The sequence below is a fragment of the Capra hircus genome, chromosome 11 (assembly GCF_001704415.2).
Source record: "Capra hircus breed San Clemente chromosome 11, ASM170441v1, whole genome shotgun sequence".
NCBI classification, from domain to species: domain Eukaryota; kingdom Metazoa; phylum Chordata; class Mammalia; order Artiodactyla; family Bovidae; genus Capra; species Capra hircus.
The window spans coordinates 67,967,795-67,988,923 of NC_030818.1; the positions used below are offsets into that span (position 1 = coordinate 67,967,795).

Consider the following 21,129-nt stretch of genomic DNA (forward strand, 5'->3'; position numbering starts at 1 on the left):
AAAATAACCATTAGAATGAGGGAACCTCAAGCCATATATTATAAACAGGATTTTTCTTCAAGATAACAGTGCTGAAAGTACACAGTGATGGAATCTATATCCTGAGAGAGGGCAACTTGATCAGTAAATAAGGAAGCCTTAGCAGAGCACAGTTTCTGTCCCACATCTTCAGGCAGGGGAGAGGGGGCACTTTCTTTTCTCCCTTAGGTAAATCTCAGGGCTGTCCCTTTAGGAAATTTTACTCCTTTGGTTTTCTCTTTCTCTTCTGTACTTTTTTTTTTCTTTATTTTAAACATGCTTAGGTTTCTCCCATCTTCACAAAACCTCTGGATTTACCTCCACTCATATTTTGCCTGCCATATTTTGCCCTGCATAAGCCAAACTTTTTAAGAGCGTTATGCAGGGAACCCCCTGGTGGTCCAATGGTTAAGACTCCATGCGTTCACTGAGGTGCACCTGGGTTCAATCCCTGGTGGAGGAACTAAGATCTCAAAAGCCACACAGACCAAAAAAAGGGGGGGGGCGGTATACAAATTCTCTCTCCCCTGTAAAAGTCACTCACAACTCCATAAAACTGAGTGAACAAAGACTTTGTTGCTAAGTCCTTTAGGTTAGATGTAGGGGGATTGGTGTTTGTTTTTCTTTTTTTTTTTTTCCATTTTAACATTTTAAATTAACCAGTTTGTTCTTAAAAACAGCAGACTTCTCCTAAAACTTACCTGGTAACACTCCTGTTTGTCTGGCTATCCCTTGGTCTCCTTTTGGGCTCTTCCTCCGGCTGCCTTCAAGCCCTTTTTTCTCAGCCTCCCTGAGTGGCTTCATGCACTCTCATGGCTTCAAATGAATATCTGTATTCTGATGCTTCCTTTTCTGTGTGGTTCCAGCTGAGAGCTCTCTTCCAAGCTCCAGATACGCATCTAGTTGGCATCTCCTTTGGGGTGTTCAGAATAGCTCCTCACAATAGTAGGTCCAGATTTATATATAGCCTTCACCCAAAACTTAGATGCCTTATCTTAGCAAATGTTACCATCTACCCAGTCTCACAAGCCAGATGTCAACCTGGATGTCATCCTTGAATCTTCAAACTCTTGTGCAGACATCTAAGAATCATTTTTCCAATTTTACCAATTCTCAAATTCAGCCACTTTCACATCACCTACTGATAAAACCACTCTAGTGTAGGTCACTGGAGTCCAACCTAGACCACTGTCCATCCTCCTCAGGTGTTTTGCATCCCCACCTGCCAGTCAAGACTCCATGTCATCCAACATGTTCTCTGAAAAAACTCAAATGTGATTCCCTCCAGTCCTCAAAGCCCTTGAACGAACAGGGTAACCTGACCACAGCCTACAAGGCTTCCAGTCTGGTCTTCACACGTTCGCTCCTTGCTCCGTAGGTCTCTACTTTTTAGCCCATCTGCTCCCTTGCCTCTTGTCCTGGCACAGGCAGTATCCTCTGCCTGGACAATAGCTTTCCCTTTTCCCACCACAAAAGTCACCCCATTTGACCTGGCTAATTTCTACTCATCCTTAAGGTCTTATTTGAACATCATTTCCTCTTAGAAACATTCCTGAGAACCCTTCCCCTCAAACGAGTTATGTATCCACTTCATGTGAACTCCTAGGATCTTGTTCTGCCCCTCTCCGTGCATCTGGATACTGTTTACTTGTTTGTATCCCTCAGTAGACTGCAAGCACTCAAGAACAGACTTGCTTTTTTCATTGGTTAATCCTCTGGTACAGGACTTTCCTGGTGATACAGTGGATAGTAATCAACCTGCCAATGCAGGCGACGTGGGTTCGATCCCTGACCCAGGAAGATCCCACATGCTGTGTAACAACTAAGTCCATATGCCACAACTACTGAGCCTGCCTGCTGCAACTACTGAAGCCCGAAAGCCTAGAGCCTGTCCTCTGCAACAAGAGGAGCCACAGCATTGAGAAGTCCGGGCACCTCATCTAGAGGGTAGCCCCTGCTGGCTGCAACTAGAGAAGGCCCATGTAGAGCAACAAAGACCCAGCGCAACCAAAGATTTTAAAAGTTAAAAAAAATTTTTTTAATCCTCTGGTACTAGGTGTGCAATAAATATTTTTGTGAATAATTGTATTAATCATGCCTTTTTAATTGCTTTCATATTCTGGTGTTTTGACATCTGGGGCCTTGCCAAGACTGCCCTTCCCAGGACTAGCTAATTGTGCGAGATAGCAAATGAGTCCCCTTATGAGTCTGACTTTAATATGTAAGCCAGCCAGTGAGAAGCCCCTACTCTCCTATCACTTCCTTTATCAAGCTCCCAAGTCAAGGCATTATTCCTCTGCCACAGATCCCAGGGCCAGGTACCAACAGTTCTGGAGAGCCCTTAAATCTCAAGAGCCGCTGGTCAGTCTTAGAGAACCTGCTTAGCCTGCTTCCCAGACTCTGCTGTTCCTCCAACAAAACTCAACAAAAGCTCTCAGCCATGCTTGCTTTCCCCTCGCTCCCTCTGCCTCCTGACCCGCCCTACTGCTTCCCCGTGTGGACTTAAAACTTTGCATATGGTAAGTTCAGATTGGTTTGATATATGAAATATTTTTTGCCTATGGACAAGATAGTAGGAAAGAATAATGGGGGCGGGGCGGAGTGAGAACTGTGTTAGGGTGGTTTATATATGGCTTTTTCCTGACATTTCTAGAATACCAACAGGGAGCAGGGGCTTCCCTGGTGGGTCAGTGGTAAGGAACCCGTCTGCCAATGCAAGAAACCAGATTTCAGCCGTGGGTCGGGAAGATACCCTGGGGAAGGAACTGGCAACCCACTCCAGTATTCTTGCCTGGAGAATTCCATGGACAGAGGAACCTGGAGGGCTACAGTCCATGGGGTCGCAAAAGAGTAGGAAACGACTTAGCGACTAAACAACAAAGCACATTCTAATGCCCACCTCGAAAGACTGGAGAGAAGATAGTGAAGCCACCAGGAAAGAGGGGTTGGAGGAGCAGAGATGACAACTCTGTTTTCTCCACGGAACATCTGGGCTCGGAAGAGGCGGTATCAGGTTGGGGCAGCGTCCCTTCTTTAGAAGCCGGAACCTTGGCGAGTCGTTTTATCGTTTCCCAGTCGGCGGTGAAAGCTCGGTTCCCGCCCTCCCGGAAGTTGTTGCACAGCCGTTTCCGGGTCGACTTGTACTGGAGAAGGATTCCGAATGGGTCGCAGTCGCAGCCGCTCCCCACGGAGGGGTGAGTTCAGAGGAGGTTCTGAGGGTCGAGGGCTCGGTTGGAGACTCGTCCCCGCTTTGGTTCCCAGTCTAAGGGCTGCGGAGAGGGGGGAACCTTTTCTTCTAAGGAGAAGAGAGGGGTCTGCTGGGGACGAAGACCTGGGCCGTACACGCTTCAGCCCTCCGGTTTGAAGGCAGTTTTTTTTTTTTTTTTTTTACCCAGTTGGGGTTTGGCCGACTCTTTGTCAGCCTCCTGTAATAACTTTTGTTGTACTTGTGGCTTGGGAATTTAGAGTCAGGCCATGGTTCCCCCAGTTTCTGGGTGACCTAATGCAAGTCATCCAGCCCTCCTGCGTCCGAATTCCCGTAATTAGACATCTGGGGTAAATATTATCTTTCAAAGCTGACATGAGAATGCATGCCACACTCCGTAATACTCAGCTTGTGCTGCCGCCAGGTTCATAAGTGGTCAGGGTTTCCTCCCCAGTTTATAGTAGGGAAATCGACCTTTAGGAGTTTGCGTTCAGGGTGCTCACCTCATAATGACTTCTGGCCCCAGCCCCCTAAAGGGGGCAGTGAGAGGGGAAGATTTCCCTTAGAACCTCGATTCTGCCCCCTGGTTAGTTTTTATCACCTTCAGCTAATCAGGGTTGATCTTAAAAGTTAAATGAGCCCTCGAACCACAGAGGGCTATTGAGTACTTAACAAGTTCTCAATCCGAATTGAGAACTGCTGTTTAAGTATCGAACACAGGTTTTCCTTGATTAGTGCGGAAAAATGAATGCATGTTGAAATGCTGGTGAAGTGAAGTCGCTCAGTCGTGTCCGACTCTTTGTGACCCGGTGGACGGTAGCCTGCCAGGCTCCTCCCTCCGTGGGATTCTCCAGGCAAGAATACTGGAGTGGGTTGCCATTTCCTTCTCCAGGGGATCTTCCTGACCCAGGGATCGAACTGGGGTCTCCCGCATTGCAGGCAGATGCTTTAACCTCTGAGCCACCAAGGGAAGCCAAGTTTGGGTTAAATCTATATTGTTAAAATTAATCTCATGTGTCTTTTTTTACTTTTTAAATGTGACATCTAGAAATGGCTCACATTATATTACTGTTGGTCGGCTCAGCATCCAGTAGATGTTTCAAGTAATTTTTGACTCTGCAATTTTGTGTTTTTATTAGAGCGTAGGCGGTCCCGGTCCACATCTCGGGAAAGAGAACGCAGGCGCCGAGAAAGGTCCCGGTCCCGGGAGCGAGATCGGAGAAGAAGCCGTTCTCGCTCCCCACACAGAAGGCGTTCCAGGTAAGTGCAGCAAAGCAGAAGTTTTACCACAGCTGCGTAGTCTCTGCTCTTGACTTTGTTGTTATTGGTTACAAAGGGACTTAACGGTTTCATGAAATCAGCGGAACTTTATCCCACTTTATTCTAAACTTAACATTCCCATTGGTAAATGGGGTTGATAACATTCCACATAGTAGAGTTGTCTTGAGGAGTAAATGAGAAATAATACATGAAAAGTACTTAGCAGGAGTAAAAAATAAGTGTTTTGTATATTATAGTCTTACTTTTTTATAAACTTTTGGTGATAATAGTTTATTCAACCATATAATCAAGAGTGTGAGATCTTGGAAGAATTCTAGAAGTGGACTCTTGATTCTTAATAACCATCAAATACACTTTTTGTTTTCTTTTTTCTGCCTTACAAAAAAATTTTTATCCTAGCTATACTGAGTGTAACTGATAATTAAACAATAATTTTTTGTTAATAGTCAGGGCCTAGGCAGACTGGATCACAATAAACTGTGGAAAATTCTTCAAGACATGGGAATACCACACCACCTGACCTGCCTCTTGAGGTTAAAGCATCTGCCTGCAATGCGGGAGACCCCGGTTTGATCCCTGGGTCAGGAAGATCCCCTGGAGAAGGAAATGGCAACCCACTCCAGTATTCTTGCCTGGAGAATCCCATGCAGGTCAGGAAGCAACAGTTAGAACTGGACATGGAACAACAGACTGGTTCCAAATAGGAAAAGGAGTATGTCAAGGCTATATATTGTCACCCTGCTTATTTAACTTATATGCAGAGTACATCATGAGAAACGCTGGGCTGGAAGAAGCACAAGCTGGAATCAAGATTGCCAGGAGAAATATCAATCACCTCAGATATGCACATGACACCACCTTTATGGCAGAAAGTGAAGAAGAACTAAAGAGCCTCTTGATGGAAGTGAAAGAGGAGAGTGAAAAAGTTGGCTTAAAGCTCAACATTCAGAAAACGAAGATCATGGCATCTGGTCCCATCACTTCATGGCAAATAGATGGGAAAACAGTGGAAACAGTTTCCGACTTTATTTTGGGGTGCTCCAAAATCACTGTAGATGGTGACTGCAGCCATGAAATTAAAAGACGCTTACTCCTTGGAAGGAAAGTTATGACCAACCTAGACAGCATATTAAAAAGCAGAGACATTACTTTTCCAACAAAGGTCCGTCTAGTCAAGGCTATGGTTTTTCCAATGATCATGTATGGATGTGAGAGTTGGACTGTGAAGAAAGCTGAGCGCAGAAGAATTGATGCTTTTGAACTATGGTGTTAGAGAAGACTCTTGAAAGTCCCTTGGACTGCAAGGAGATCCAACCAGTCCATTCTAAAGGAGATCAGTCCTGGGTATTCATTAGAAGGACTGATGTTGAAGCTGAAAGTCCAATATTTTGGCCACCTCATGCGAAGAGTTGACTCATTGGAAAAGACTCAGATGCTGGGAGGGATTGAGGGCAGGAGGAGAAGGGGACGACAGAGGATGAGATGGCTGGATGGCATCACCGACTTGATGGACGTGGATTTGGGTGAACTCCGGGAGTTGGTGATGGACAGGGAGGCCTAGCTGCTGCAGTTCATGGGGTTGCAGAGTCGGACACGACTGAGTGACTGAACTGAGCTGAGGCAGAACTTTCTTCCTCGTTCTGCTTTGAGGAACAAATTCCTTTCTCTAGAATCCGGCTTTTGTTCAGCCTTTACCTTTCATGCAGTCATGTATATCTGTGCTCATCAACACAAGTCACCAGGTATGTCTCTGTTTCTGACATCTTTCCCTATTAAATATTAGGTCCCCAAGACGACATAGATCCACATCTCCTTCCCCTTCTCGACTGAAAGAAAGAAGAGATGAGGAGAAGAAAGAAACAAAAGAAACAAAGAGCAAAGAACGCCAGATTACTGGTAATATTAGATAAATAAGTGTAGGAAATGTACAGCCTTGTTAAGAAATTCAGTTATAAAATTAAGTATAATTTTTGAATCTTTAGCTATTTAAGTTTTTGACAGTATTCATTAGGGGCTTCCCCAGTGGCTCAGCGGTAAAGAATCTGCCTGCAATGCAGGAGACACACGTTCAATCCTTAGGTTGGGAGGATCCCTTGGAGAAGGAAATGGCAACCCACTGTAGTATTCTTGCCTGAAAAATCCCATGGACAGAGGAGCCTGGCGGGCTACAGTCCATGCTGTTGTGAAAGAATTGGACACGACTGAGCGCGCGCGCACAGGCGCGCGCGCACACACACACACAGTGTTCATTTGCATATGGTTTTGAGATTTTGTTTTAATTGTACCCTAATAACTCGTTATTTGGTGCTCTTGATACAGGAAGGACAATTAAAAACATGAAAATATTCTATTTTGGAAGTATCTTCACTGTCTGATGTTGAAGGTGGTCCTTCCTAAAGATGCCAAGCATATCCTTTTAAGCAATCTCTTACAATGGAGGATGGAGATCCCACTTCTTTCTTGCACCTTAACTTATATTCTATCCAAATTGAGGGATTTTTCATTAAATTCAAGTCTTTAGCTAAGTGTTTAGTATATTCTCTGCTGGTAAAGTAGAACAACTATTAATCTATTGCCAGCTGTCTTTTTTATGTATAAAATGAGTTTAAAATGTATCACTTATTTTTGTAGAGGAAGACTTAGAGGGCAAAACAGAGGAAGAAATAGAAATGATGAAGTTAATGGGATTTGCCTCCTTTGACTCCACAAAAGTAAGTGAAACATGTAGCCAGTCAAGTATTCTTAATGTGAACTGATCTGCCCCATTTTTCCATATTCTTTTACTATCACTTGTAATTTCTTCCAATGATACAAGCTTATTCTGTTAGAAGACAGTAACTGTTTGTGTGAAGGGATTTGAAAGCAAAGAGAAGGAAGTTGTGGGCTGCCGTTGGAATTCAGGGAGTATTTGCTTGGGATATTTGAATTAGATCTTAAAGGGCCAGTAGAGGTGATCAGACAAAGAAGAGGAGGAAGATCATTTGAAGTAGAGGGAAAAGCTTACAGAGATGCCCTGCCAGCGTGAAGTGGCATAGAGTATAGGAGGAGGTTCAAATTCAGTGACTAGAGAAAGGGTGTTGATGGGCTGGTGACTATAGATGGGGCTAGAAATAGAGGTGGGAGGCAAATCACAGAAGGCTGATATCCTTAGCCATACTGAGGAATTTAAGTTGATTATTTTGATGACGAGAGGAAGCAATGGTTTTTTAAGCAAGGGAGCAACAGATTATATGTATGTTTAGAAAGATTACCTGGGGCCTCATGGAGGACAAACAAAAGACTAGGAGAACTGTCCAGTCATGCAGTGAAAGATGATGAAGGCCTGACCTGAGGAGAGAAGCTGGAATACTGAGAACAATTCAGAAACAAGAGTTAGTGGTGGTGGGAACGGAGGCAGGTAGTCAGTGATGACTCTTGAGGTGTCAGGCTGATAGGGTTAACCAAAGAAAGGATTGTAGGAAAGGGAAGTGCTATGAAACAGAATGAAATGCAGCTGCCAGATAGAGATGACATTGCATAGCTGCATACATATCTCATAACTCAAGGAGAGGGATTGACAGGAATTTGATTGTTCTCTAGCCCTGACCATCATATTGAAAAGAATAAGGAGGTGGGGAGGCAAAAGAGGGAGAGGTTGTGGAGAGGGAGATGGGAGAAAGATAAGGAGATGGGGTAGAGAGAAATAGAGCAAAGGGGAGATGAAGGGAGAGAGGAAATTGAATGAAGAGAGAAGGGAGGATAGAGAGAGGAAGCCATTAAGAATAGACAGGGAGAGTGTGTGTGGAGAGAAAATATATTTTTAAAACTTTCTCTATAGAATTTTAAGTCCTTTTCATTTTGCAAATAGAAGTTGCAATCTCTGAGGGGAGGTGTCAGAAATAATCCACTTCTCTAATCTTGTGTTCCATTATGTCGTGAATGGAGTGGGGTAATCGCAGATGCTCTAAGAGCTTCTAACTGATGTCATTCTGTAGGATTCCTGTGTATTTTTTAAATGACAGTGTGTGGCCTAAGAGGAGTACCAGAGGCATGACTATTTTGAGGTGAGAAAATTAAGAATGAGCTGTTTGATTCTCACAAATGGCTATGTGAACCCCATTTTAAAATTTAATGCAATTTCTGTATCAGGTTTTTTTCTTGAATATACCAGTTCCTTATTTGCTATTCCAATGAGTGTTTTGTAAGTAAACTGGTTTAATTAATACATATATTGGATGAATAAAAATATTTCCAAAATGAGGCAATTAAATTTCACTGTTTTTAGAAGAATAGTGAAGGACCTTATTAGAATTCTTTTTTTTTTTTTTTTGGTTTTACTATTGCCTGATGTTATGTTTGGAATTCCTTAGTATCAGATGTAAAGATGGAGCCACACTACTTTTAAATGTAGTCTGTGCTGAAGAGGTTTTTTATAAAGGAAAAATTAGGTGAGAATTTATAGATTCCGTAAAAATTATGAGTACCACAAGAACAAATGATGTCAGTTGTTTTTTTAATGACATCAATAAGGATGTTAATTCATATGCAGTTGGCTTCAGGGCTCTCAGTTATAGTTTCTCAGCTCATTTGTATTTTTCAGTAATGTGTATCTTGTGATATTTCATCATTAATCTATGGTGGAACCTCTTCAAATGCCAAATTAGTTACTTATTTTCCCTTCTATTTTAACATTCTAAAAAATTTCAAAGTTGGTTTTGTTTATTTATGGACAAATTTTCTATTCCAACATGTAAATGAGAAGAGAGCTAAAAACATACAACTCTACAAATAGTTTTCAAAAATCAGTTCGCCTTTAGTAATTGAACTTAGTAAAAAAGATGAATGGACTTTCCTGGTGGCTCAGTGGTAAAGAATCAGCCTGCTAAATGCAGGAGACCCGGGTTTGATCTCTGGGTGGGGAGGATCCCCTGGAGAAGGACATGGCAACCCACTCCAGTATCCTTGCCTGGGAAATCCCACGGACAGAGGAGCCTGGTGGGCTATAGTCCATGGGGTTGCAAAGGGTTGGATGTGACTTAGTGACTAAACAACAACAGTGTGATGTTACCCATGGTGATGGTGTAGATACTATCATCATGATCAGACATCTTGGTAAATGGAGGGTAGAAATGGAGGGAATTGTGAGGAAAGCACAGTTAACATTCTGTGGGAGTTAGAGAAGAGAGCTCTTCCTAGCAGCTGGGTCATTTGACTTGGCCTTGAAGAATGCACAAAAACCAGATGGTTAAAGATTGGATGGGAGTTGAGAAGGCAGTTTAGGCATGAGGAACAGAAAGTATAGAGTTCATTTTGCTGAATCAAAAGACCCATAAAGAAATTAATGAAAAAGAAAGTCTGAGGTACAAGTGATACAACATTAGTACCTGTTATCTTGATTCTTGATTTAAAAATGAAAATTTCAAAGCCTGTGCAAGAAATGGAATTAGATATGAATGGTGACTGATTTGAGAATCCCATCAGTTCAGGTCATAAGTTAAATTTTTGTGAATATGAATTTTTCTAGAGGAGATATCCGTAACTTGTATTTGGTTTTGAAGAATTCTCTGACCAGAAAAGGTGAGGCTCTGCTACCCACTCTCCCTGCATGCCTTGCACATAATACATATGAGCATTTGTTGGTTTGAATATTGGTATTTCCTTATATGTGACTATAAAAATGTGAACAGAGTTATAACACTTAGGAGTTCCTGGGATATCATCAGGATCTGAAAATTCTTTCAGTCATTGGACTACATCATGCTTAAATGCATCTTGCCATTGAAGAGGTCTGTGGAATGCAGCTCTCTGATCAAGGCATTTAATATATTCTTTCTCTTGTGTGTTGTTTGTTTGTGTGTGTGTTTTGGTATTTGTTTCTTGCTTCTCTCTAGGGGAAAAAGGTGGATGGCTCTGTAAATGCCTATGCCATAAATGTGTCTCAGAAGAGGAAGTATAGGTATGCATAGCTGCCATTATTACGTTTGAACTAATATAAATTATATGCTTGGGAAAGAATTTGTTATGGGATAATCATGTTTGTAGGAAATGTAGCAGTTTTCCATACAATCCCTTACTTTAGTTAGGTTTCCATATTGTTCCTTGATTTAATCTTCCTTGTTTATATTCTTGTATGTTAAAATAATTTTAAATTTACCTGTGAACCAGAAACTATTACATAGAAAGGGTAGTTGGCTTAAATATTTTAGGTTATAAGTAATTTTCTTCAAAATAGCATAATCTCAAGTCTTAAGACTTTAATTTCATTATAATTATAGGTTTTAAAATAGATTCTTTCTGAATTATTTATCTAAATTGATTATGTAAGGATTTCAACTGTAAATACCTATCTGTTAAGTATAGGCATATTTTATTAATACCACAAAACAAACCAATCCATACTTGAAATCTCACTGCATGAACAGAAAAGTCAAGACATCTTCAAACATTGTCTTTTTCTCTACATTTTATCACTTCAGTTAATTTAGACTAATACTTCAGTTAATTTAGAAATATGAATAGTGTGATTTGAGACTGCTGTGAGTTAAAATACTGGAATCAACAGTCCACTATAAAATTACCTTCAAATAAGGCCATATGGGGAGAACTAGTACAGTGTGTAATCAGATTTGTTTGATAGGTACCTGTTTGAAACTCTTCTCTGTTTTCCTTAAATTTGGTAGGTGTTTGGTGTTACTTAAATAAGGATTTTCAATTGATTTTTTTTAAGTCTGTAGAATCTTCCCAAATAATACTGAAAGTATATTTCCATGCTTTTGTTTAGATTTTGACTTTGAATACTTCTTGCCCTAGATGTTGCCATTTTAGAACTAGTTTATAGGTTTCACTTCTGAAGCATATGATTATTTCTTTTATAAGACAAACCCACAATTTTTTTAATAAGTAAATTTTCTCGTCATAGGCAGTACATGAATCGGAAAGGTGGATTCAACAGACCTTTGGATTTCATTGCATGAGCTGAAATATTGAAGAATGATGTTTTTTCCCTCATCTTGATCAGAAAAATGGATTTTTGTATTTAATATGCATCAAAAACAGGATCAGAGTCCTTCCTCCTTGTAAAGTAAGAAAATTTTATTTATGATGTATGTAGTTCACTTACCCAACCTCAAAAAAAAGTTAAATATTACATTTTTTTCCTTTAGGAAATATCGTTTGGGGCAGTCATCAACCCCATTTTTTTGTCCTTATTCCTATGGAAACTGTATATGTTTTTTTCTTGGATGCTCTTTATGACTTTTTAAAATACATAAAAGTGATTTGGAAGTAAGTTTCTCAAATAAAGCAATAATTCCTACCCTTTTGTATTTGATATTTTTATAACTAGAAAAAAAGAATCTCCCCACACAGTTTCTTTTTTCATACATAGATTTAGATATCATGATTCTTCATAGTTTTAAAGATTAGAATATTGAAAAAATATGACTGGATTTTTTGTGTCTTCTGTGTTTTTTGCCCCCTGTCCCAATTCCATATTTCCCAAGTTGAAAAGCAGTACATGCTTATTCAGTTCAGTTCAGTCACTCAGTCATGTCCGACTCTTTGAAACCCCATGAACCTCAGCACGCCAGGCCTCCCTGTTCATCACCAACTCCCGGAGTTCACTCAAACTCCTGTCCATTGAGTCGGTGATGCCATCCAGCCATCTCATCTTCTGTCGTCCCCTTCTCCTCCTGCCCTCAATCTTTCCCAGCATGAAGGTCTTTTTAAATGAGTCAGCTCTTCTCATGAGGTGGCCAAAGTACTGGAGTTTCAGCTTCAACATCAGTCCTTCCAGTGAACACCCAGGACTGATCTCCTTTAGGATGGACTGGTTGGATCTCCTTGAAGTCCAAGGGTCTCAAGAGTCTTCTGCAACACCACTGTTCAAAAGCATCAATTCTTCGGTGCTCAGCTTTCTTCACAGTCCAACTCTCACATCCATACATGACCACTGGAAAAACCATAGCCTTGACTAGACCTTTGTTGACAAAGTAATGTCTTTGCTTTTTAATATGCTGTCTAGGTTGGTCATAACTTTCCTTCCAAGGAGTAAGCATCTTTTAATTTCATGGCTGCAGTCACCATCTGCAGTGATTTTGGAGCCCCCAAAAATGAAGTCAGCCACTGTTTCCACTATTGCCCCATCTGTCTGCCACGAAATGATGGAAGCAGATGCCATGATCTTAGTTTTCTGAATGTTGAGCTTTAAGCCAACTTTTTCACTCTCCTCTCTCACTTTCATCAAGAGACTCTTTAGTTCTTCTTCACTTTCTGCCATAAGGGTGGTGCCATCTGCATATTTGAGGTTATTGATATTTCTCCTGGCAATCTTGATTCCAGCTTGTGTTTCTTCCAGCGCAGCATTTCTCATGATGTACTCTGCATATAAGTTAAATAAGCAGGGTGACAATATACAGCCTTGATGTACTCCTTTTCCTATTTGGAACCAGTCTGTTGTTCCATATCCAGTTCTAACTGTTGCTTCCTGACCTGCATATAGGTTTCTCAGGCAGGTCAGGTGGTCTGGTATTCCCATCTAAATAAAAAAACAACCTTAGGAGAAATCAGAAGGTAGGAAAAAAAACAAAAATCACATATAATTTACCCCCAGAATATTAACATTTTGGTATTTGTATTTCCAGGCTCCTATGCGTGTATATTTCTTGCCCCTAGCCAAAGAGATGAGATGCTGCTTTCTTTGCTAATCGTTTTTCTCTCATGTACTGTGAACATCTGTTAAATGCTCTTATAAATTCTTTGGAAACTTAGGTTTTAGTAGTTACTTGGTTATACTGTAATTTATTAACTAATCTTTTATTGGTAAACATTGGCTTCCTTCCAAGATTTGCTGTTACAATCAAAGCTATGAGTAGATTATTTAGCGGTAAAGGAAAAAAAGCAAAACACAACACCCATGAAGTAGTATCCTTGTTGCATGTATTCTTTTGTACTTGTTGCCTTATTTGCTCATGTTTAGTTCTTGGAGGCGGCATTGCTGGATGAGAGAAAGGTGCATGCTTTACCTTTTGTGTGTATGCTTAAGGCTTTTGATACATGTATGGTTAGAAGGCTAAAACCCAAGCATCACCAGTAAAGTATGAGCATTCCTGTTTTATATACGTGTACCAGTGTTGTGTTTTTTTGTTGTTGTTTAAGTTTCCAGTCTGAAGGGTAAAATAATGGCATTTGGTTTTGTTTAGTTTCTAAGGAAGATATATGTTTTAAGAATGTGTTTGCCCTGTATATTTCTTTTGTGAAATACTAATTTCAAACCTTGGCTCCATTTGTCTTTTGGCAAGCTTTTCTTTTTCTTATTTGAAGGAATCTCTTTTTCTAATGACCATTACCTATTCTGTTTCCTGTCTCACTGATATTTGAGGCTTTGTGGCTAGATTTTTAATTTGGGTTTTTGGGGTTTTTTTTTTTTTTTTTTTTTAGTAACTAATATAAACACATGGAACACAATTTGATGAGCTAATTGTGTATCCTTTTGGAGATATTCCATATATACATAAGCATATAATTTATATGTATGTGTATCTTTTATTACTCAAATTTAAGCAAACTTTACACTCTATTTTGTACCTATTGTTTTTTCATTTACTGCTACATCTTAAGATTGTTTCTTATCAGTGTGTGTAATATTCAGTTCAGTTCAGTCACTCAGTTGTATCCGACTCTTTGTGACCCCTTGGACTGCAGTTCGCCAGGCTTCCCTGTCCATCCCCAACTCCTTTTCAAATGATTTTATCTCTTATTTCTGGCTGGGCTGGGTCTTCAGTGCCCTGCAGGCTTTGCTCTAGTTGCAGAGAGTGGGGGCTACTCTGTAGTTGTGGCACATGGCCTTCTCACTGCAGTGGCTTCCCTTGTGGAGCACAGGCTCCAGGACGCACAGGCTTCAGTAGCTGTGCCTCTGGGGCTCCAGAGCTCAGGCTCAGTAGTTGTGGTGCACAGGCTTATCTGCTCCATGGCACATGGCGTCTTCCCAGATCAGGGATCAAACCTGTATCATTGGCAGGTGGATTCTCTTCCACTGAACCATCAGGGAAACCTTACTGCCTCTTTTTTTAAGGGTAGCAATTATAGTTCGTTAAATGTGCTACATCAGCTGTACAACCTGTAGTACCCACTGCACAAGTGTCACTATCCCAAGCACTTGGGTTATTTTGCTTAGACTTTTACCAAATGAGTTGAGTAGATTCCCATACCCTGACCCTCTGAAATACAGCCTATCTATAAAGTATCTGTGATAAAGACTGTTTCTGACCACATTTGTGCACATCTAAAAAGCACACCCAGTTGTCTTATTGAATGAATGAATGAATGAAGTCACTCAGTCGTGTCCGACTCTTTGCAGCCCCATGGACTGTAGCCCACCAGGCTCCTCTGTCCGTGGGATTTTCCAGGCAAGAATACTGGAGTGGGTTGCCATTTCTTTCTCCAGGGAATCTTCCCGACCCAGGGATCGAACCCAGGTCTCCTGCATTGCAGGCAGATGCTTTACCCTCTAAGCCACAAGGGAAGTTTAATATGCCCGAAATCAAACAATGAGTATTTGGATTGTCATTTTAGTGTGGTGTTTAGTATGATTATCATTTTAGTACACTGACTTGATATCCTTAAGGCAGCATACTTTGTAAAGAAATAATCTGAGAATACCTAGTAGATCAATAGGTTCACTCTCTGTGAGCTAACTCCAAAGAAATGGAAGAGGAAGAAATCTTTAAAGATCTAGAGATGAGATCAAGTTTTGCTTTGAAGGAACTTTTATCCATCAGATCATCTGATTCTTTAAGAATAACAAAGATGGAGCATTCTTGTCTTCTTCTAACAGGCTACTCCTCTCAGAAAACATAAATTGTGCCAAATCTTCCAAGTATCCAAATGTCAGAGTGCTCCAGGGCCCAACCCCTAGACTCTCCTGTTTGCCTCTGGTGAGTCATCCCCGCACAAAGCGTCAAATGTCTTCTGCCGTGGCTCTCCACCGTATGCTTCTAGCCTGACTGTTTTACTGAATTCCAGTCTTGTAGATGCACTTGGATTAGTAGGCACCTCAAATTTAAGATGAATTGACTTCTGATTTCCCTGCCCAGTCATCGTCTCTCAGGCTTCCCCACCTCAGTGAGCAGCCTCTCCATCTACACCTTGCACAGAGCGAAACTCCTTAGCCTCATTCTTCGCTCCTCTCTCCCGTGCGGCACATTTGATGCATTAGAAATCCCTTTGGCTCTAACATTAGAGTATATTTTGAATCCAACCACTTTTTTCCCCCATATTTATTGGGATATAATTGACAAATACAAGTTTAAGATATTTAAAGTGTATATTGTGATTAGATGTATATCCAATCTGACCATTTTTCACCCACCTATACTAACAGAAGCCATCTCTAATAGATTTCCTTCCTTCCCTTCTGCCTCAGTTTATTCCCCACCTAGCAGCAAAGTGAACCTTATAAATGTACATGTGGTCGTTGCTTCTGGCTCTGATGGCTTTCCATCATTTAGAGTGAAGACTGGTCCTTACTGTGGGTCTACACATGGCTTGCTACTGCATGCAGCCACACTACTCGCCTCTTTGCTGTTCCTTAAAAATAGATAGGCATCTACCTTAAGAGTCTTCCTACTTGCCCTTCCTCCTGGAATCTCCCTCCTCTCCCTTCTCCCACCTCTCAGATTTACATGGTTAGCTTCTTTATATTGTTCAGGTCACTACCCAAAATAAGGTCATTCCTGACTACCTTATTCAAAACAGCAACCTCCCCTTCCCTTTCTATCCTTTTACCCTGTTTTACTTTTTTATTTAGCTTTTTTTAAATTGAAATAAAATTCAACCTATTAAAGTATATCATTTCAGAGACTTCCCTGGCAGTCCAGTGATGAGGACCCTGCACTAACTTGCAGGAACTAAGATCCCACAAGCCCTCTGTGGCATGGCCAGAAATAAATAAGAGTATATCACGTCAGTGGTTTTAGTATATTGACAGTTGTGCGTTTATCGCCAGTAACACTAAAATATTTTCATCATCCCAAAAAGGAACTCCATGCTTATTAACAGCTGTTCCTCATCCCTCCCCTTCCATCTTACCCTCCACCCCAGAAACCGCTAAATGTACTTACTGTTTTTAAAGATGTATCTGTTTTGGACATTTTCATGTAAATGGACATTTCAAATGGATGGAATCACACAATATGTGACCTTTTGTGTCTAGCTGCTTTTGCTTAGCACAGTGTTTTCAAGATTGATTCATCTTGTATCAAGGGCTTCCCAGGTGGCTCAGTGGTAAAGAACCCACCTGCTGTGCAGAAGACAGACTTGGGTTCAATCCCTGGGTTGGGAAGATCCCCTGGAGGGGGAAGTGGCAACCCACTCCAGGATTCTTGCGTGGAGAATCCCATGGACAGAGGAGCCTGGCAGCCACAGTCCATAGGGTTGCACAGAGCCAGACATGACTGAAGGGACTTGGCGCACACACGTCCCTTTTTTATAGTTTATAATACTCTGTTCTTTGGGTGTGTGTGCGTGCTCAGTTGTGTCCGACTCTTTGCAACCCCATGGATGTAGCCAGCCAGGCTCCTTGTCAGTGGAATTTCCCAGACAAGACTACTGGAGTGGGTAGCCATTTCCTTCTCCAGGGGATCATCCTGACCCAGGGATCGAACCCGATTGTCTACAGCATTGGCAGGTGGGTTCTTTACCACTGTGCCACCTGGAAAGCCCCCACCTGTCACACTGTAATCTGTAATTCATCAGTTGATGGGAATTTGGGTTGTTCCACTTTTTTGGCTATTATGAATAATGCTACTATGGACATTGGTATCCAAGTTTTGTATGAACATATGTTTTCAGTTCTCGTGGGTATATAACTAGGAGTGCTATTACTGGGTTATATAGTTAAGCTCCATGTTTAACTTTTTGAAGCACTGTCTGTTTTCCAAAGCAACCGCACTATTTTATATTCCCACTAGCAATTTGTGAGGGTTCCAGTTTTTCCACATGCTCTGCAGTTTCCTTTTCCTTCTAGTTTTTCATTCCCTGACACACTCTGTGTTACTATGTCTTTGAACTTTGAGAAGCAGGGCTTCTGTCTTGTTTGCTGCTGTGGCCCCAGCACCACAAGTGCCTGGCACCCAGTAGAGCATTCAGCAAATACCTGTACATGCATGTAGTTTAGTAACATTTTTCACTTAACAACTTCACTTAGTGTTTTTTTTTTTTTTTCCAATTTGTATTGGAGTATAGTTGATTTACAATGTTGTGTTAGTTTCTGCTCAGCAAAGTGAATCAATTATAGGTGTATCCACTCTTTTTAAGATTCTTTTCCCATATAGGTTATTACGGAGTACTGAGTAGAGTCCCTTGTGCTATACAGTGGCTTCTTATCTATTTTGTATATAGCAGTATGAATACGTCAGTACCAGCCCCCCAGTTTATCCCTCCCACCTTTTCCTCTTGGTAACCATAAGTTTGTTTTCTACATCTGTGACTCTGTTTTTATTTTTTAAATAGGTTCATTTGTACCATTCATTTTTAGATTCCACATATAAGTGATACGTGATATTTGTCTTTCTCTTTCTGACTTAAACTTCATTCCACTTCCCTAAGTTTTTAAGCTTCCCTAAGTTTTTAAGTTAACCTTTAGTTATCTAACTCTTAAATGAACACATTTTTTCAATAAAAATTTTAAAACATGACTGCTTAATCCCTTTTGAACAGTCCTGATTCACTGTGAATCCTTTATAGTGTTTCCTTCCAGATATACATATATATATATACACACACACATATCTACATGGAACAACAGACTGATTCCAAATAGGAAAAGGAGTACATCAAGGCTGTATATTGTCACACTGCTTATTTAACTTCTATGCAGAGTACATCATGAGAAACACTGGGCTGGAAGAAGCACAAGCTAGAATCAAGATTGCTGGGAGAAATATCAGTAACCTCAGATACGCAGATGACACCACCCTTAAGGCAGAAAGTGAAGAGGAACTCAAAAGCCTCTTGATGAAAGTGAGAGGAGAGTGAAAAAGTTGGCTTAAAGCTCAACATTCAGAAAACAAAGATCATGGCATCCGGTCCCATCACTTCATGAGAAACAGATGGGGAAACAGTGTCAGACTTTATTTTGGGGGGCTCCAAAATCACTGCAGATGGTGACTGCAGCCATGAAATTAAAAGACGGTTACTCCTTGGAAGAAAAGTTATGACCAACCAACCTAGATAGCACATTCAAAAGCAGAGACATTACTTTGCCAACTAAGGTCCGTCTAGTCAAGGCTATGGTTTTTCCAGTGGTCATGTATGGATGTGAGAGTTGGACTGTGAAGAAAGCTGAGCGCCGAAGAATTGATGCTTTTGAACTGTGGTGTTGGAGAAGACTCTTGAGAGACCCTTGGACTTCAAGGAGATCCAACCAGTCCATTCTAAAGGAGATCAGCCCTGGGATTTCTTTGGAAGGAATGATGCTAAAGCTGAAACTCCAGCACTTTGGCCACCTCATGCGAAGAGTTGACTCATTGGAAAAGACTCTGATGCTGGGAGGGATTGGGGGCAGGAGGAGAAGGGGACGACAGGATGAGATGGCTGGATGGCATCACTGACTCGATGGACTTGAGTCTGAGTGAACTCCGGGAGTTGGTGATGGACAGGGAGGCCTGGCGTGCTGCGATTCATGGGGTTGCAAAGAGTCAGACACAACTGAGTGACTGAACTGAACTGATATAGATATATATGTATATATATGTGTGTGTGTGTGTGTAGCAGACTTAGTGTTGGAAATGAGGATAAAAGCCCAGTTTGAGGTGTTTGGTTTGTTTTTGTTGTTGTTTTTTTTACACAGATGATATGCTGCAGGGATCATCTTACAACTCAGCTATTTACTCAGCACTGCCTTGGAGATGTACCATGCCTATATATATATATATATATACACACACACACACACATATATTAGTCTTTTTTAACTTCTACATAGTGTTCTATGTAATGTATGTACCCCTGTTTAGCCATTGCTCTGTTTTTAAAAGTAGCAAATATTTGTAATTAACTTTTGCAGAGCAGTGTTTTTAAAGGTTTTTAAGTTTTAATTTTGTGATATTGGATATCATGTTAGAGTGTCCCAAGTAGCCACAAAGAAAGGGATTAATACTAAGTAAATCACAGTCCTGATTTTTACACTTCGAAGAATAAAATCAGTTCCTCAGAAACTTAGAAAACAAAATTCATTTTAATGTAATTATAAATAGTGTTTTTAATTTAGCATTCAGCAGTTCTGGAACTTTTTAGACAGTTAAAGGATTAGAATACCAACAGTTGTGTTCTCTGCAGTCTGAGGTACTCAACTGAAATGCACCTCTCTGTCAGAAGTCCCATTGCATTTAATAAACCTGCCATTCAGCACTGGTATTTACTACTATCCTCTGCCCACCTAGAGTATAAACCCCTCAGAGGAAAGAAACTAGGGTTTGGTTTTTGTTTTTTTTTTTTTAATTTGACAAATACAATCTTTTATGCTTCCCATTTTCAATATATTTTTAGTTTCCAATTCTATCAGTTTAGCTTGATACCTGCTCAAGGATATAAACTGTTGTCAGCCTATGTTTATTGTATTTCATATCGCTTTTTACTTAAAATTCTGGTCATAAAATTTAGGTTCAAACATTCTAAAATTTCAAGTTCTTATTTTTAGGGTTTTGCCTATCCATCTGTTAGTGCTTGTGTAATGCCTTTGAAGTGCTAGATGCTGGGGATAACCACTTCTTCACTTGAGGATTTCAGTTCTTCAAAATCTATACTTTCAGATTATCTAACTGGTCATTCATTGTAATATATTTGTATAAAGTAATTGCTAGAAAAACAAGAAAAAACCCTTTGTTTTATACTTACTGCTTGATGTCCAGTAGGTGGCATCAGACACCCTTTGGAGTTCTTCATGATACTAATTCCTAGTTGGTATTACTGGCTTTCTGATCATTTCTTCCACCGCTGCCAGGGAACAGAAAGAGGTCCATTCCTTAGTCTTAATTCTCTGATTTTATATAATTTATTTTTGTTTGGAATGTAAGCTAAACCTGTTGGTGTTTAAATGGTTCCTTTGCTATATCTGACTCAGATTTCAACCATTTTTCCTTTTTAAATTTTATAAGTGTGATTTTCAATCAAGGGAAGGATAATTCCAGGGGAAGGATCATGATTTTGAAATAAGACTGGCTTTTTGAAAAAAAGAGTTGAGGGTAAGAGAAGGAATAAAGAGATGCTAAATGTTCATAATAAAATCAAAGAGAAAATATGGAAGTGCACAGAATGCAAAATTAAGAATGAAATGTGTTTTTACTATCAGTAAAAACTGTATTCATTACTATTTTCAGGTTTGTTTTACAAATAACCTGCAGTTAAAAATTATATCTATAATTTTTATAAACTTATATTCCCAATTCTAGCTTTTTGTGCTTTTTTGAAAAGTTTTATCTTCAGTGTATCTATTAATTGCTGTAAAGAATCAGCTTTTAGATCCAGTTAACCATTAAAACCAGAAAATATGTGTTCTATATGTCAGGACTAGGCTAGTCTATTTATTCTTATTCTTTTGAGTTTAATGGATTTGTCAACCATTAGAAAAGACATATTTAAAACTTACC

At 40.3% G+C, this 21,129-nt stretch overlaps 1 protein-coding gene across 1 annotated transcript; it reads left to right on the forward strand.

Moving 5' to 3' along the window:
• On the forward strand, positions 3,110-11,804 carry SNRNP27 (small nuclear ribonucleoprotein U4/U6.U5 subunit 27). Its single transcript, XM_005686837.3, has 6 exons — positions 3,110-3,212; positions 4,363-4,483; positions 6,288-6,400; positions 7,136-7,215; positions 10,375-10,439; positions 11,403-11,804. Exons 1-6 carry the CDS (start codon positions 3,179-3,181, stop codon positions 11,455-11,457), a joined length of 468 nt encoding a protein of 155 aa, XP_005686894.1. The 5' UTR covers positions 3,110-3,178; the 3' UTR covers positions 11,458-11,804.